The 15,650-nt window shown below is 31.3% G+C and overlaps 2 protein-coding genes across 11 annotated transcripts in view; both read right to left on the bottom strand.

Moving 5' to 3' along the window:
• Window positions 1-3,122: 3,122 nt before the first annotated feature.
• On the bottom strand, window positions 3,123-8,763 carry LOC148302307 (juvenile hormone epoxide hydrolase 1-like). Its single transcript, XM_088271821.1, has 6 exons — window positions 8,649-8,763; window positions 6,731-6,922; window positions 6,250-6,642; window positions 4,567-4,915; window positions 3,820-4,054; window positions 3,123-3,432 (listed from the first exon to the last, which is right to left on the bottom strand). Exons 2-6 carry the CDS (start codon window positions 6,920-6,922, stop codon window positions 3,207-3,209), a joined length of 1,395 nt encoding a protein of 464 aa, XP_088127947.1. The 5' UTR covers window positions 8,649-8,763; the 3' UTR covers window positions 3,123-3,206.
• A 2,361-nt stretch (window positions 8,764-11,124) lies between these two features.
• The window catches only part of LOC148302306 (juvenile hormone epoxide hydrolase 1-like), an 8,589-nt gene continuing 4,063 nt past the window's right edge, over window positions 11,125-15,650 (bottom strand). For all 10 annotated transcript variants that reach the window (XM_088271819.1, XM_088271813.1, XM_088271815.1 and 7 more), the window contains 5 exons: window positions 14,602-14,793; window positions 14,121-14,513; window positions 13,310-13,658; window positions 12,405-12,639; window positions 11,125-11,431 (listed from right to left, as the gene is read on the bottom strand). In XM_088271819.1, coding sequence (XP_088127945.1) covers window positions 11,206-11,431; window positions 12,405-12,639; window positions 13,310-13,658; window positions 14,121-14,513; window positions 14,602-14,793 — 1,395 coding nt within the window. In that variant the 3' untranslated portion in view covers window positions 11,125-11,205. The remainder of the gene's footprint in view (window positions 11,432-12,404; window positions 12,640-13,309; window positions 13,659-14,120; window positions 14,514-14,601; window positions 14,794-15,650) is intronic.

Raw genomic sequence — 15,650 nt, 5'->3', positions numbered from 1 at the left:
TTTTATTTTGTTATTATATTGTTATTTTGTTATAAAAATATTATTACAATATACTCCACTAAAATCGCGATTTTATTTACCTTTTGTATTTCATTATACCTCAATAATCAGTAAAATAAGGACAACTTTAATTTATAAAAAGATGGAAACCAAAAAAAAAAAAAATTGAAACCAAAAACTAGGCAGATACTTACCATCATGCTTTGTATTAAACCGTAACGGTCGTTTTCACCACTCATATATAAAATATAAAAATAATTTTACTAATCATCCCGGTGGATTAAAACATCATGGTTGTCAAACATCAATGACTTACTATTGAATGGATTAAACGAATTATAAGAAACTTATACGTAGGTATAACCGTCAATATTGTTATTATCAATATCCATGGTAGAATGCGAATTTAGTTTTTATTTGATATTAGGGTAACAAAGGGGGTTTGAATAAAAACACATAAAAGGGATTCAACACTTGCCTTTTATACGATTTAACATTGGAATAATGACGTTTGTTCACTGGTAAAATAATACTTTTGTTAGTGTATTGTTAGGAATTCAATGAAACGTGTAAATGTCAGTTTATAAGAATTTGTGAAAGGCCTTGTGAAATAATAAATCTTTTTTTTATACGGAAAATTATTTTTATCAGTTTCTATACTTAAGTTGGTTTTAATAAAATCATTTAAAAAACAAATTTATATTCCATTTTTCTACATATTATAAAGATATGGTTTTATGTTTTTTTTTACAATAGTAAGAACAAATTTTTAAATACAAAATATTGCATCAAGCAGGATTACAGTTTTCTTATTATTAATACATTAAGACAAGAATTTTATTTTTTTTCCTTTTTTTAATGAAATATTTATGTACTTATTTCAAACACGAATATTTAAATTTATGAATATTTTTGGATTTTAAAGGGATATTCGCAAAGACAAAACTCATTCGCCGGCCAACCACCGAAGAGGTAACACGTCTTTCCACGCCCGATTTTTTCAAAGATATTGTATTGTTTTTTTAGAATACTATTATAAATAAAAAAATATTTGTCATTTTTTTTAGACATTTGATGAAGTGCCCTATGCACCATAAGGTGCGGATAATTGTCTGTAGTAGTATATATGTAAGTATTAAAACGAGCAAATTATTTATTGAGATAAAGTTATGGAAATTTTTTACACCTACTTATTTATCTATTAACTCTTGTATAAAAATAATATTTTTGTAGCCATTTTTTTTAAAATCTGCAAGTCATTTGGAAATTTTCAGGGCTACACGCACCACATGTATTAGGATAATTTTATTATTAATTCGCCTTATCATTCAAGTTGCTACTAAATTTAAACACGTAAATGTCAAGTCATGGTGCATCTGATAAAAAATATTATGTTCATTAAAATAAAATGATATAACTCACATCCAGGGTTGACACAATAATTTTAAAGAAACTAGAAGTCGTTAGTAAAAAAATACGGACATTATTATGCCATTTATTACCTTTACATGTACTAGTATCTCATTTATTGTTTCGGCATTAACTTTGTGGTAAGACATGTTACAATGATTAAAGAAAACACTTGTTTTTTACCACTTGAGTTTTATTATAGACTACATGTTTCAGAAGTTAAACTTCCATCATTCAGGTCTGTATAATAACTTATTATAATAATAAGTTATTATACAGACCTGAATGATGGAAGTTTAACTTCTGAAACATGTAGTCTATAATAAAACTCAAGTGGTAAAAAACAAGTGTTTTCTTTAATCATTGTACTAGTATCTCCATACATAAATTTTTCGTTTTTTTTATTATTTTAAACTTACTTACTAAATTACCAACATGCCACTTTTCCGCAGGGGTAGGCAAAGATAATAGAAACCCACACCACTCTGTCTTTGCAAACAGTCTTCGCCTCTTCCACGTTCATGCATCCCCTCATACATACCCGCCGATTATTTCGACTCCTAACCTGATCGCTTTCAAGTATTTGACATACCTGACCGTGCCAAGTTTTTCTCGGCCTGTCTTTTCTCCTTTTTCCAATTACATTCGCCTCGTTTGTTTTACCGTTATTTCCTCACTCATTCGTTCCACATTTTCAAACCATCTCAATTCACCTTTCTTAATTTTATCGATAGTTCTTATCTCGGCTTTGCATTATTTCCTTTTTCACATCTTTCATACATCGTTTTGCTGCACATTCATCTGAGAGATCGCATTTCGACTGCATTTAGTCTACATTCATTATTTTTATGCCAACTCTATGTTTCACTTCCATACATTTGGTTTGGATCAAGGACTCCGTTGTGTACTGCCAGTTTAGTTTTCATTTACTATCCATTCTATGTATTATAAATTTGTAATAATTCGAGCTTGGATTTTTGTTCATCCTTGTGTTTTTTTTTCAAAAACCAGTTGTAAAGGTGCAAAACTCAAATACATCTCGTTTATAGTATACGCAGGTTAATAGGCCTGCGAAGGTATGCAGCAGGCAACCTTGATAGGAGATATACGAGTAGGTACATAAACAAAACCTGTTTCATCTTCAAGGATTTACAGGAGAATTCCTTGTTGATGGCTTTGAAAAACTAGGGAGAAAATCATTTGTCAATTCCATTTATTTTGTTTAGAATTTTTTGATTAAAAGAATATACGTATATTTGGGGTTAATTTTGAATTGTATTAATTACTTATTTAAATTTATAACTTTATCCTTTATATTTTTGTCCGCCTCCGTAGTGTAATGTTTTTAGCAAACTTGGCTACCGTACTGGAGGTCCCGGGCTTGATTCCCAGGGGGTAAAATAAATATAAGTGTTTTTTTCACTGTATTTATTTAATATTACCCTTGACGTAGGGCTGAACACCTTTCCTTCATGGGTTTACGATCATGATAACACTGCGTTTGTATGATGCAGTGCCCTATGCACCATTGATGAGGGTTTGAAGAAAACGATTTGTTCACATAAAAAATGACACGAGTTTAAGCCTACCCAGATTGATTATCTGTAGATATCTTTTTACATTTTCTAAGATGTAAGTTTAAATATTTTTACACCAATTTCTTTTTTAATTGATTATGAGATCTTAACAAATAATATAGAACAAAAAACTAGTTGAATAAAAAAAAAAAGATTTATTTTTATACAAAAAAAATACACTTAAAAAGTAATTATACAAAACGAAGCCTTAATTAATATCTATAGTTCATCTTTTTTGGATTCGTAATATTGGTCAAAAGCAGATATAGCTTTTATAATGTCATTGGCCAAAAATTCAGGTTCTTCAAAGGCGGCGAAGTGTCCACCATTTTCGAAATCCGACAATTGTACCAGATTCAAGTAAAGTCCGTTAATCTGCCACTTTGTAGTGAATATTAGCTCGTGGCCAAATCTTACCAAGGCTGTTGGTACAAGGACGGGAAGACTGAAAAAGAGGGAGATAGGTTTGAAAGAATTCAAAACAACGGATCAATAATGATGATCGTAACTTAAATTATAGCCTGAGCCTTAAAAAGCTTGTCTCTTTACAATGCATTTTAAGATTCTCCTAGTGTATACTTTAAACTGATAATTCTTCAGCCTTTTTTATCTGATCGTAACTGAGAAAAAGTCACACACATAAGAAGCCTAATTCACACACATAAGCAAGAAGGTCAAGGTCAAGCGATATCTGGCAAGTAGGCTACTATTATAATGGAAAAAAAAAACTGACCTATGATTTTCAGACCTGTTATATCTGGCAAGGGAACAAGATGAGTGCGAGTAGAAGGCAGGTGATGTTTTTTCATTGTTAAAAAAATATATGTCTTACTTTTCAGCGTTTAGTTTGCTTTGAGCTTTGTTGATCGATTCTGAATATAGTCTCATTGATGTCGTGATGCAGCGACTGTCCCAATACACCATGATGTTGTCCAACAATTCCGTCAAAGTGTATTTTTTAGTCAATCCACCATCTTCCAAGGACATCCATTCAGGATTCGTCCACGTGGAAAACTTCTCCAAAATATATGCAGCTAGTCCCACAGGAGAATCCAGTAGAGCAAATCCTAAAAAATTAAAAAGTCGGTTAGATTAACAATATTAAAACATGAAAACCTACAAAAAGATTCTTTAAAAAGTAAACTATGTTTTATGCAACGAAAACTTTTTTTGACGTTTCCATTCATCTCGATGCATCGGGACATGTCACCGATATATAGACCGTATGGGTGTTTGTGCACTACACGGAATTTGAGCGTCCGGCAGTCCGGTTTTGAACAAAAGCACAAGCCAATCATCCGTTTAATTTGCTAACTGACGTGCCGGACGGTAGAATTCCGTGTAATTCCATGTAGTGCACAAACGCCCTATGGATAAAAGTGTCCGATCCGGGAAATGTCCCTATATTCAGTAACATGTAATTTCACACTAAAATCTAATAATTTAATTGATTTACAAGATAAATTTGATTTATAAGAGAGGTCTGTCAGGAAGCTTAGATGTGTCTGTATCAGAATGGGTCTGGGAACTTTCAATGTATTGTACAATATCAGCCAAACTATCAACTATCTTTACTTACCAACGGTATCCGGTTTAGTAGATTGCAAATGCGTGTATCCCGATTCTTGCAAGATAAATTGGAATTTTTCAGTTAGAGGATAAACTTTTGGAATAAGTTTTTCATCCAAGATCAACGACGGCCATAAAGATCCCACTAATAATTTCAGCATTCCTAATCCATTGAGACCGGCTGGCATGTTTGAGTGATATCCGTAAATATTTTCTGGATAAAACGAGGTCATCACTTTGCCTATGGCACTTCCCCAATCTCCTCCTTGTACAACGTACTTATCGTAACCCAGACGAGCCATTAGATTACTCATTACGACAGCCATTTGGGAAAATCCCATACCGGGTTTTGCAGCAGCCTAAAATAGACCAAGATCAAAAAATACATTGAAATCAATGTAGTCGAAAAGTATAATAATATTCTGAACATTTTCGGGGTTTACGACTTGTCATTGGCCGGCTATAGTGATCATTTATGGCTTACTCCTTTCAATAATGAGTAGAATAGTGAAAGTTTCACAGGTGTGTACAGTGATCCTATAAGCCAGCCAAATGCCAAGTCGCAAGCCCTGGGATGCTGAGACTTCTAACTTTTTTCATATAAAGCGATAGATGTTTCATCTCAAGTTGATACACTTATCATACTTTTATTTGTTTTAATCATTTTTGTTTTTTATTATTATTTTTATATTTTATATAATGTATATACCAAATGAACCTTAGAGGCTTGCACTATTTATCTCAAGGTTTGGAATAAAGCATTTTTTTAAAATATTTTATGGATGGAAGTGAAGCATAGAGTTGGTAAAGCATTTAATATGTTATAAGTATGTGTTTTAACTTCATATAAATGCTTATCGTTTTTATGAGTCTTTCTCTGCTCCTACATACATCCAAATACAGTCTGTTCAAAGTTATTTTACCTCTGGTTTCTTTCTTGTTTTTGTTTTTTTGGTTAGCATTTATAGTGCCAAATAAAAATAAAAATAAACTAGAGGTAAAATAACTTAACAGACTGTATGTTTGCTTCATAATTTTGATCTATTGTTTTTTCCTCACTCTCGTTCCACATGTCCAGAAAATATCAGTACCTTTCTTTCTTTCTAATTTTATCAAAAGTGCTTATCTCAGTCATGCATTATTTCCTTATTCAACTTTTGAACATCTATCGTTCATCGTTTTTTCGCGATTCATCTTACAGATCATATTTCCGAAAGATTAGTTTTTAGAATTTCTATGCTGTTTATTTGAAAATAACAGATCAACATAATTAAAAATATGACACGTTTCCCTCCTATTGTTCCTACTGATGAAAAATAAACGGCTCCTACCACCTTCTCATCCCTTAACGTCCCAAGAGCACAACTCTCAAATTTAGATCAAGCTCTTACTGATGCCACACACTCGTCTGAGAGATCGTATTTAGACTGCATTCAGTCTACTTTCATCTATCTTCTACTTTTACTTCCATACATTACGGTTCGCAACAGGACTTCGTTGAGCACAGCCAAGATTATTGTATCTAGTATCAAAATATTGATATGCTACAGATAACGAATGGTAGTAGATAACTTTTGGGTGAAGGATATTGGTCTATACGAGATAAAAAAGAAAAGGAACAGTAGGTAAAGTAGGTTTTGTCTGTACAGTATTGTGTATATTGGACAAGCTTCTGCTAATCTGGTAAATTTACCTCCGAATATCCGTAACCAGGAAGACTTGGAACAACAATGTTGAATACGAAGTCACGGTTTTTGTTCGGAGTCGCGAGAAGAGGCAGAATTTTTTGGAACTCGGCAAAGCTTCCTGGCCAGCCGTGAAGAATGAGTAAAGGAATAATCCTGACATTCTTTGCGGGTTTCTGCTTTATGTGGATAAAGTGGATGTCCAGTCCTTGGATGTTCGTCTTGAACTGTGGATACTGGTTGAGGTGCTTCTCCCTTTTGGCAAAATCGTATTTAGTTCTCCAAAAGTCGACTACTACTTTAAGATATTTTCCATTGAAACCATATTGGAATCCAATACCTTCTAAGGGCTCAGTGTGCCAGTCATTTTGGCCCAGTCTTTCTTTGAGATATGCTATTCTCTGGAATTAAAATTAAACGATAAAATTTTTGATCGCTATATGAAATAATTATATTTTATATCAAAAGATGGACTATTATGCAGTTTACCTCTTGGTTAAATACCACTTTGAAGGGTTTAATAGAATTATCTTGTGTTTTAGGAGGTAATCCTGGTCCCCACCATTGGTTTTGATCCAGTTTAGGAATTGGTGGTAACTGGTTTATACTATACATGAAATACAAAACTAATGCTGCCAGACCGGTTGCACTTAAAAGTGCAATCTTCTTGCAGCAACCCATCTATAAAAAGTAAAAAAAAATCCCCCTGTAAATTTTTAAAAATACTTTCCATATTATGTTAATTTAGCGTATAATTAGTTTGTATTAAATGTAATATAAGCTTACTAAAGGAATAAAAAAAAATACAAAACTAAAAAGTGTAATATTAACAGGACGTGTTTAATTTTTTTTACATTTGACCGGATTTTTTGTCAATCATATCCGTAAATTCGTTAAAAGAGGTCTGTTATATCGAGGTTTTTCTGTATTATATAACATCCTCATTGATAAACATATATGTATGAAGTATGGGCATCTACATGGTTTACGACATATCGTTAGTTGGTTTGAGAAATCACCATGTATCATTCACTATTGTGCCAATGCCTCACTAGTCACTACCGAAATTACACCCACAATCACACTACTCAAATTTCGGTAGTATATTCATGGTTCAATTAAAAAGATCTTCTGTATGCTACTTCGGTGACAAATATGTTTGAAACGAGTGTTTATTAGCAAAATACTTCATGAATTGTATGAATATTTCTACCATCGCTTAGAATCGTTATCTCTGTAAATGCATAGACTTCCATATATTGATATATCCATAAAATATCTTGATATTGATACCTGAACAAATTTATCAAAAAAAAATATTTTCACATTAGTTTTACTTATCTAGATATGTATATAATAAAATAAAGATAAGTATGCAAAATAAAATAAAGCATGCGTATTATTTTAAACGTAGGTAAGCTTAACTTTATTAACCATAGGAATCCAGAATATACTAAAAAAATAGTATTAAAACAATTGTTTTACTGATCTAAGATATATATATATATATATATATATATATATATATATATATATATATATATATATATATATATATATATATATATGTATATATATATATATATATATATATATATATATATATATATATATATATATATATATATATATATATATGTATATATATATATATATATATATATATATATATATATATATATATATATATATATATATATATATAAATATATATATATATATATATATATATATATATATATATATATATATATATATATATATATATATATATATATATATATATATATATATATATAAATATATAAATATATATATATATATATATATATATATATATATATATATATATATATATATATATATATATATATATATATATATATATATATATATATATATATATATATATATATATATATATATATATATATATATATATATATATATATATATATATATATATATATATATATATATATATATATATATATATATATAAATATATATATATATATATATATATATATATATATATATATATATATATATATATATATATATATATATATATATATATATATATATATATATATAAATATATAAATATATATATATATATATATATATATATATATATATATATATATATATATATATATATATATATATATATATATATATATATATATATATATATATATATATATATATATATATATATATATATATATATATATATATATATATATATATATATATATGTAATAAAATATAAGTATGTAAAATAAAATAAAGCATGCCTAGGTATTATTTTCAACGGAGGAAGCTAAACTTTATGAACTTTAGGGGCTTGCACACTTCACCGAGGTTTGTAAAAAAGATGAATAAATAAATGAAAGCTTACACCGATAAGAAGGCGTTTACGTTATTTGAGTTTCCTTTAACACTGATATCAGTTTGAGCAATGAATATATGTATATACACACGCGTCTAAGCTTTACGGCATAGCGTTGAAGACTGAATACTCAATATTGAATATACTGATTGTTGATTGTATAATACTATATCGCTCACTTCTTTCAACAACGTCGTATATTTAAAAAAAGCTTTTTCAGGAGATCGTTTTTAAAGATTAAAAATATAATGAAATGTATTAAAAATAAATATCAAGCCACTTTTTTTACTTTTTACTGTGCAACAGATGTTTTTAGGTAAAACCTGAATGTTTTTTCTCCATTTGAAAAATATTTAGAAAATAAAAAAAATAAAAATTATTAAACAATACCTTTTCTTCAAAATGCAAAGTCAACACTTTCTGCCCTGTTGCAAGTAAATATTAAGATAAAAATATGCCTCTTTTGCTGGAATATAGTTCATTTTCTGGGCATTTCAAAAACACACACAACTGAAAATTGTCGATTTTTTTTATATATGACGTTGTTGAAAGGAGTGAGCGATATGACCGGACTCGCTGTATAACACAGGGCAACACACATTTTGGTGCGAGCGATTTTTTAGCTGTTTCTGGTAATTTTTGGCTGCAGAATCAGAAATAGCCATCAGAATTTGTCCATCAGATCTATTTTTTGAGATATGCTACATTAAAAAATATGAATTTTCAAATTTTATATATTTAACGTTATAACTATTACTGTTGCTAGATTTTGCAAAATTTAATTAATTATTGCAAAATTTACATACATTAGTCACTTATCACATAAAAAATATTTTTTTATGACTTTCTGGCATGGAGTTTCGAAGGCTAGTTTTGCTGCAGGTTCCAACAGTAGTTGGCCATCATATGGATATCCCATCATCGTTGATATCGATCTTCCATAGTTTATTATTTAGTCCAGATGAAATCTTTAACTCCTGTTCTTCAATAAAATCACCCAAGTTTTCTGGAAAGCGATATTATAGGTGACTGTGGAAGTAGTGAACTTTTATGCTCATGTTACAACCGAGAATTTTAAAATTTGAAAGCATGGTTTCCACTAATTATACGTAACGTCCGCCTCCGTAGTGTAATGGTCAGCACGCTCGGCTACCGTTCTGGAGGTCCCGGGTTCGATTCCCAAGGGGGGTAAAATAAATATAAGTGATTTTTTCACTGTAATATTTATTCAATATTACCATGGACTGGTACCTGAAGCGGAGGGTTGATCACCCTTCCTTCATGTGTAAACGATCAAGATAACACTGCGTTTATATGACACAGAGCCCTATGCACCATTGGGGTGCGGATAAGGGTTTTATTATTATATTTAAACGTAATTCTCTGCTTTATGATTTCCAAGAAAATATTCTACTACTTGAACCAATGAACACCATGATTCAGCCTCGTTCATTGATGTGGTGAATTGTGGATCTTCAACAAGGTTTTGAGGACCATCAAATATACCAGCTATTCGTTTTTCCGTGCTAATCCCAGTAAATTACTTAAAACAATTTTCATTTCGATTTAAAGCATTCATAAATTGCTTCATCAGCCTCAACTTAATATGCTAAGGTGAAAGTAATATTTTTTCTCTCGTAACCAAACCTTCGTTATTATTTTTTGACATCTCATCAAAGATGAAGAAGAATATGGAAGTCTGGGCATTTACGGGGCTGACGACCGTCATAGGCTGGTTTAAGTGATCACTTTACACACGTGTAACATTCACCAATTCTACCCATTATTGACAACCACTAGAATTGGTGAATGTTACACGTGTGTAAAGTGATCACTTAAACCAGCCTATGACGGTCGTCAGCCCCGTAAATGCCCAGACTTCCATATTCTTCTTCGTCTTTGATGAGATGTCAAAAAATAATATGAAAATAACTCCTGTAATTGGAGATAATACAGATTTTGTGAACAAGTATTTGGACACACTCAAAATGTTGTAAACCTTCGTTAAATACGTTTTTTCCCCTTGAATCATGACGTCTCTTGATGGGATGGCCATTTTCTGTTAATCCAGTATTTATTGTTCAAGTTGATTCAGGTATAATTCCAGGTATAAATTTGGATAGTTAAATTCTAATTTCGAGTAGGAAATTTCTATTTTAGCCGTGAAAGATATCTTTTTTTCTTCATTTTTGCCTTGTATCAGAACAAACATCAACTAACCTGTATCTCAAAAACTAGAGCTGAAAGTGGAAATCAATATTTTCATTCATCGTTTTCTTTTGCAAAATTCACCTTCGTAAAAAGTTTTTTTTTCGTAAGTTGGTAACGAATAACGTTACAGAAACGAATCCACACTGCTACTGTTATAGCTCTATAATTATATAGATTTACCACAAAGTGACTGTCAAATCAGTTAATGAAATATTTTTTTTAGAATTGATTAGGAGATCTTAACAAATAATATCGACAGCAAAAACGAGGTAAATAAAAACAAAATTGATTTATTTTCACATTAAAAAAAATTCACTCAAATAGTAATTATACAACACAAAGCATTAATTAATATTTATAGTTCATCTTTTTTGGATTCGTAATATTGGTCAAAAGCAGATATAGCTTTTATAATGTCATTGGCCAAAAATTCAGGTTCCTCAAAGGCGGCGAAGTGTCCACCATTTTCGAAATCCGACAATTGTACCAGATTCAAGTAAAGTCCGTTAATCTGCCACTTTGTGGTGAATATCAGCTCGTGCCCAAATCTTACCAAGGCTGTTGGTACAAGGACGGGAAGACTGAAAAAGAGGGAGATCAGTTTGAAAGAATGCAAAACAAGGGATTAATAATGATGATCTTAACTTAAATTATAGCCTGAGCCTTAAGCTTGTCTCTTTTACAATGCATCTTAGGGTTCTCCTAGTGTATACATTAAATTGATAATTCATCAGCCTTTTTTATCTGATCGTAACTTAGATAAAGTCACACACATAAGAAGCCTTATTATAACCCAAGAAGGTGAAGGTCAAGAGACATCTGGCAAGTTGGCAACTGTTATAATTGAGAAAAAAAAACTGACCTTGGATTTTCAGACTTTTTATATCTAGCAAGGGATCAAAATGAGTGCAAGGAGAAGGCAGGTGATGTTTTTGTTTTAGATGAGACCTATTTTATTGTATTTATTATGTACAAGGTTTATAGATTAATAAGTGGGTTTTCGTTTCTTCTAGCTAATATCATGTTTTATTTTGATTTTTTCTGGAAACAGGAGGGCCAATCAGGAACATCTCAGCATTTGCTCATTGCTGAAAGGAAACCAGGTAAAATTCCTCAATAGAAGCTAAACTGTTGACTGTCGTCATCAGGCCCTCCGTTCTACTAGAAAAGGGTAAGGCATTTTGTGTCCTAGCTTGGTTTATGGTGCCATGTACTTCACTATTTTTATCATGTATTGAGATGGTTAGGTGAAGTTAGGTTGCAAGGAATGTACAAAAAACATTCAATATTTTTTACAATGAGTGGGATCAGGGGAGGTTATCCATTGTGAACCAATTAGGTTAGGTTAGGTTGCAAGGATTGTACAAAGAGGATACCATAAGACAGTGTTACTCTGTTTTAAGGTGCTTTGGTTAGGTTAGGTTACAATAACTCGTACAACCAGTTGTTGATTGTTCCGTCTTATGAAAGCTTAATGATCGTTTACGCCCTAATACAGTTACCACATCACATCTTAAGACAAAAATCTTTTATTTAAAAAAACATAAGTCTTACGTTTCAGCGTTTAGTTTGCTATGAGCTTTGTTGATCGATTCTGAATATAGTCTCATTGATGTCGTGATGCAGCGACTGTCCCAATACACCATGATATTGTCCAACAATTCCGTCAAAGTGTACTTTTTAGTCAATCCACCATCTTCCAATGACATCCATTCGGGATTCGTACACGTGGAAAACTTCTCCAAAATATACGCAGCTAGTCCTACAGGAGAATCCAGTAAAGCAAATCCTGAAAAAGAAATACGTCGGTTGGATTTGCAATATTAAAACATAAAACCCGCAATTACGCAATAAACAATTTACTTTTCCTTGTATTTTGCTCGTCCAACGTCCAACGTCCAACGTTGACCAATAAAATACACGATTCGCAAAAAGGTGTTGGTTTTAGAGTTACCATTCATCTCGATGCGTCGGGAAATGTCAACGTTATGGACAGAGATGTGCGACCCAGAAAATGTCCCTGTATCCAGTTACATCTAAATTCACAGTTTTATTATTGTTTTTAAAGGAATAACCCTCAAATACTTTACTTGTAGAGGCTTGTCTGTAGGTAGGATAGCGAAGATGGAGAAGCTAAATAAGAAAAATAGTTTATACACACCCAGACCAATTGAAAGTAAATCGTTTTTGGATTTAGTTTGCAATTGGCGGGAATTGAACCCGGGACCCCAGTTTCGCAATTAAGCGTCTACTCAACTGCACCACGGCCCTTGCCGCAAAATCGGAATGCAATTTTGTTTCATATTTCGTAATATTTTTTTGTAAATAAGTTCATAAGACAAAAATGATTTACAAGAGAGATCTGTCGAGAAGCTTAGATGCTTCTTTATCAGATCCGAGAATACTGTTGGGAACTTTCAATGTACAAATCAGTTAAATGTGCAACTATCTTAACTCACCAACGGTATCCGGTTTAGTAGATTGCAGATGCATGTATCCCGTCTCTTGCAAGAGGAATTGGAATTTTTCAGTCAGAGGATAAACTTTTGTAATATGCTTTTCATCCATGATCAACGACGGCCATAAAGATCCCACTAGTAATTTCAGCATTCCTAGTCCATTGAGACCAGCTGGCATGTTTGAGTGATATCCGTAAATATTTTCTGGATAAAACGAGGTCATCACTTTGCCTATGGCACTTCCCCAATCTCCTCCGTGTACAACGTACTTATCGTAACCCAGACGGGCCATTAGATTACTCATTACGACAGCCATTTGGGAAAATCCCATACCGGGTTTTGCAGCAGCCTAAAATAGACCAAGATAAGAAAAAATACATTAAAATCAATATAGACAAAAAGGATAATTTTATTCTCTTTATTTAATGGGGTTAACGACCTGTCATTTACCGGCTTTAGTGATCATTTTTGTTTACTTCTTTCAATAATGGGTAGAATAGTGAAAGTTTAACAGGTGTGTACAGTGATCCTTTAAGCCAGCCAAATGCCAGTCACAAACAAAACAAAAGTCACAAACCCTGGGATGATTAGACTTCTAACTTCTTTCATGTAAAGTAATAGGTGTTTCATTTCAAGTTGATAACTTTTATTTCTTTATTTTTAATAATTTATATGTTGTTATTTAAAAAATATATACATATACATACATACATATATATGTTTATATATTGTGTATATATATATATATATATATATGTGTGTATATATATTGTGTATTTTAAACCAGCTACTGCTAATCTGAAAAATTTACCTGCGAATATCCGAAACCAGGAAGACTTGGAACAACAATGTTGAATACGAAGTCACGGTTTTTGCTCGGAGTCGCGAGGAGAGGCAGAATTTTTTGAAACTCGGCAAAGCTTCCTGGCCAGCCGTGAAGAATTAGCAAAGGAATAATCCTGACATTCTTTGCGGGTTTCTGCTTTATGTGGATAAAGTGGATGTCCAATCCTTGGATGTTCGTCTTGAACTGTGGATACTGGTTGAGGTGCTTCTCCCTTTTTGCGAAATCGTATTTAGTTCTCCAAAAGTCGACTACTTCTTTAAGATATTTTCCATTGAAGCCATATTGGAATCCAATACCTTCTAAGGGCTCAGTGTGCCAGTCATTTTGGCCCAGTCTTTCTTTGAGATATGCTATTCTCTGGAATTAAAATTAAACGATAAAATTTTTGATCGCTGTATGAAATAATTATATTTTATATCAAAAGATGGACTATTATGCAGTTTACCTCTTGATTAAATACCACTTTGAAGGGTTTTATAGAATTATCTTGTGTTTTAGGAGGTAATCCTGGTCCCCACCATTGGTTTTGATCCAGTTTAGGAGTTGGTGGGAACTGGTTTATACTATACATGAAATACCCCACTAATGCAGCCAAACCGGCTGCACTTAAAAGTGCAATCTTTTTGCAGCAACCCATCTATAAAAAGTAAAAAAAACAATTTTACTCTCCATACCTTGTGAATGATATAGATAAAGACCGGCCCAATTAAATTATAAGATTTTTGTTCCGATATTTCATGATGGAATTGCATTTTATATATTAAAATAACAACTTTTTAGCTTTTTTTATTTGATCAGTGATTGGGTTTCATCTCTTTCGACATCACCAGCCTTATGACAGTTATAATTTTTATTTATTTATTTGTTTATTATACCTTTTTAAACAAAATGTTTTATTTCTTTATGAATATCTCACTAGGCAGAACCCATGACGAGACGTTCATTTACATTTAAAAAAAATACAGTATTTTGAAATTACAATTTTTTATTTTTTTATTTTTTTATTTTTATTTTATTGGAAGGAAGAACAACAGTTACAATATATGATACATACAGAATACAAAAAATAAAATCATGAGTACCAATTATAGTTCTTCACAACTATACATAAGAGAGGTCTATATAAAGGAAGAGACATGAGACAAGGATGGGATAAAGAGAAAAGGAGATGGCAGTGATAGGAAAAGAAGAAAAGGAAAGGACAGGGAATAGAATTACTTTTTTAGGTTTATAAGATTTCGAAAGTATGTGATTGACAAGTATGTAACAATAATAATATGATAAGCTGACTTTATTCAGGCAGGGTGACCAACTTTAAGCAGCTGTTGTGTCCTATACCAATATGCAACTTTTTAACTTGTTTTAAAAAATATATTTCTATTTATTTCTGATTTTATTTCAAGTGGCGCAACATTGTATAGATTGAGTGCCAGGTATATGTGGCTTCTCTGACCATAAAGGTTACCATTTTTGTTACATTACATATTATTTTAT

The sequence above is a fragment of the Brachycentrus maculatus genome, unplaced genomic scaffold, assembly GCF_059751285.1.
Source record: "Brachycentrus maculatus isolate JH-2025_06_01 unplaced genomic scaffold, ASM5975128v1 h1tg000463l, whole genome shotgun sequence".
NCBI lineage: Eukaryota > Metazoa > Arthropoda > Insecta > Trichoptera > Brachycentridae > Brachycentrus > Brachycentrus maculatus.
Note: the sequence above shows the minus strand (reverse complement) of the source record. Positions and strands in the feature narration are given on the sequence as shown.

Bases quoted from the DNA above. Each gene is read 5' to 3' on its own strand.
- LOC148302307 (XM_088271821.1), bottom strand. From the start codon at position 6,922: ATGGGTTGCTGCAAGAAGATTGCACTTTTAAGTGCAACCGGTCTGGCA. The intron at 6,643-6,730 runs GTAAACTGCATA...TTTTAATTCCAG, and splicing joins AAGTGGTATTTAACCAAGAG to AGAATAGCATATCTCAAAGA. The intron at 4,055-4,566 runs GTAAGTAAAGAT...TTAATTTTTTAG, and splicing joins TACTAAACCGGATACCGTTG to GATTTGCTCTACTGGATTCT.